Raw genomic sequence first — 1,530 nt, 5'->3', positions numbered from 1 at the left:
AATCCGAAGATGTTGCTCATGCTCCTCTCAACTATGGGAGTAGATCAAGATATCATCAATGAATACGATTACAAAAGAATCCAAATAGGGCTTGAAAACCCGGTTCATCAAATCCATAAATGATGCTGGGGCATTTGTCAACCCAAATGACATCACTAGGAACTCATAATGCCCATACCGAGTTCGAAAAGTCATCTTAGGGACATCCGATGCCCTAATCTTCAATTGATGGTAGCCACACCTCAAATCAATCTTTGAAAATACCTTGGCACCTTGAAGCTGATCAAATAAGTCATCAATCCTCAACAACGGATACTTGTTCTTGATAATGACTTTGTTCAACTACCGATAGTCTATAAACATCCTCATCAACCCATCTTTCTTCTTCACGAATAACACGGGCGTGCCCAAGGGCGAGACACTTGGTATAGTGAATCCTTTATCAAGCAGATCTTGCAATTGCTCCTTCAATTCCTTCAAGGCTATACGGTATGGTGGAATAGAAATTGACCGAGTGCTCGGAGCCAAATCAATACAGAAGCCAATATCTCTGTTGGGTGGCATCCCCGACAAATCTGCAGAAATCACCTCTGGAAACTCACGCACAACAGGTACTGAATCCATGGAAGGAACCTCCGCACTCGAAATATGAACATAGGCCAAATAAGCTAGGCATCCATTCCCGACCATACGTCGAGCCTTCACATAAGAAATAACCATGCTGGAAGATTGGCCAGGAGTCCCTCTCCACTCTAATCGAGGCAACCCCCGCATGGCAAAGGTCGCCATCTTGGCATGACAATCCAATATAGCATGATAAGGTAACATCCAATCCATAAACAAGATAACATCAAAATCTACCATATAAAGACGTAGAAGATCTACACTAGTCTCAAGACTCCCAATAGTAATCACACAACAGCGATAGACACGATCTTCAACAATAGAATCTCCCACAGGCGTGGACACATACACTTGAGCACTCAACGAATCACGAGGCACAACCAGATATGAAGCAAAATAGGATGACACATAAGAATAAGTAGAGCCCGAATCAAATAGAACTGAAGCATCTATATGACAAACTGAAACAATACATGTGATAATGACGTCACATGACTCAGCCTCAGGTCTAGTTGGGAAAGCATAAAATTAGGGCTAGGCCCCACCACTCTGACCTACGTCTCTAGGACGGCCTCTAGCTGGATGGCCTCCACCTCTAATGGCCTGACCTCCACCTTTAACGGCTTGACCTCTACCTCTGGCTGCCTGGCCTCTTTCTCTAGCTGGTTGAGCGGGTGGTGGAGCAACTGGCACCGAGACCATGGCACGAGAACTCTGTTGTGTTTTGCCGAACAACAATCTCGGACAGAACCTCATGATATGAAAAGTACCTCCACACTCAAAATACCCATCCTGCTGCTGTGGCTACTAAAAAGGAAGCTGACCCAAGCGGGTCGAATAATATAACGACCCAACCGGTCATTTTGAGATTTAGCATTCCATTCGGTGGTTTAAGACTTTGAGTAG

General features: G+C 44.6%; 1 protein-coding gene across 1 annotated transcript; it reads right to left on the bottom strand.

Annotated features, from left to right (window-relative positions):
* Positions 1-295: 295 nt before the first annotated feature.
* Positions 296-1,326, bottom strand: LOC138901950 (uncharacterized). The gene is made up of 3 exons (XM_070189751.1): positions 1,233-1,326; positions 589-1,085; positions 296-421 (listed from the first exon to the last, which is right to left on the bottom strand). Exons 1-3 carry the CDS (start codon positions 1,324-1,326, stop codon positions 296-298), a joined length of 717 nt encoding a protein of 238 aa, XP_070045852.1.
* Positions 1,327-1,530: the final 204 nt, after the last annotated feature.

Source organism: Nicotiana tomentosiformis, chromosome 11, assembly GCF_000390325.3.
Source record: "Nicotiana tomentosiformis chromosome 11, ASM39032v3, whole genome shotgun sequence".
Classification (NCBI taxonomy): Eukaryota; Viridiplantae; Streptophyta; class Magnoliopsida; order Solanales; family Solanaceae; genus Nicotiana; species Nicotiana tomentosiformis.
Note: the sequence above shows the minus strand (reverse complement) of the source record. Positions and strands in the feature narration are given on the sequence as shown.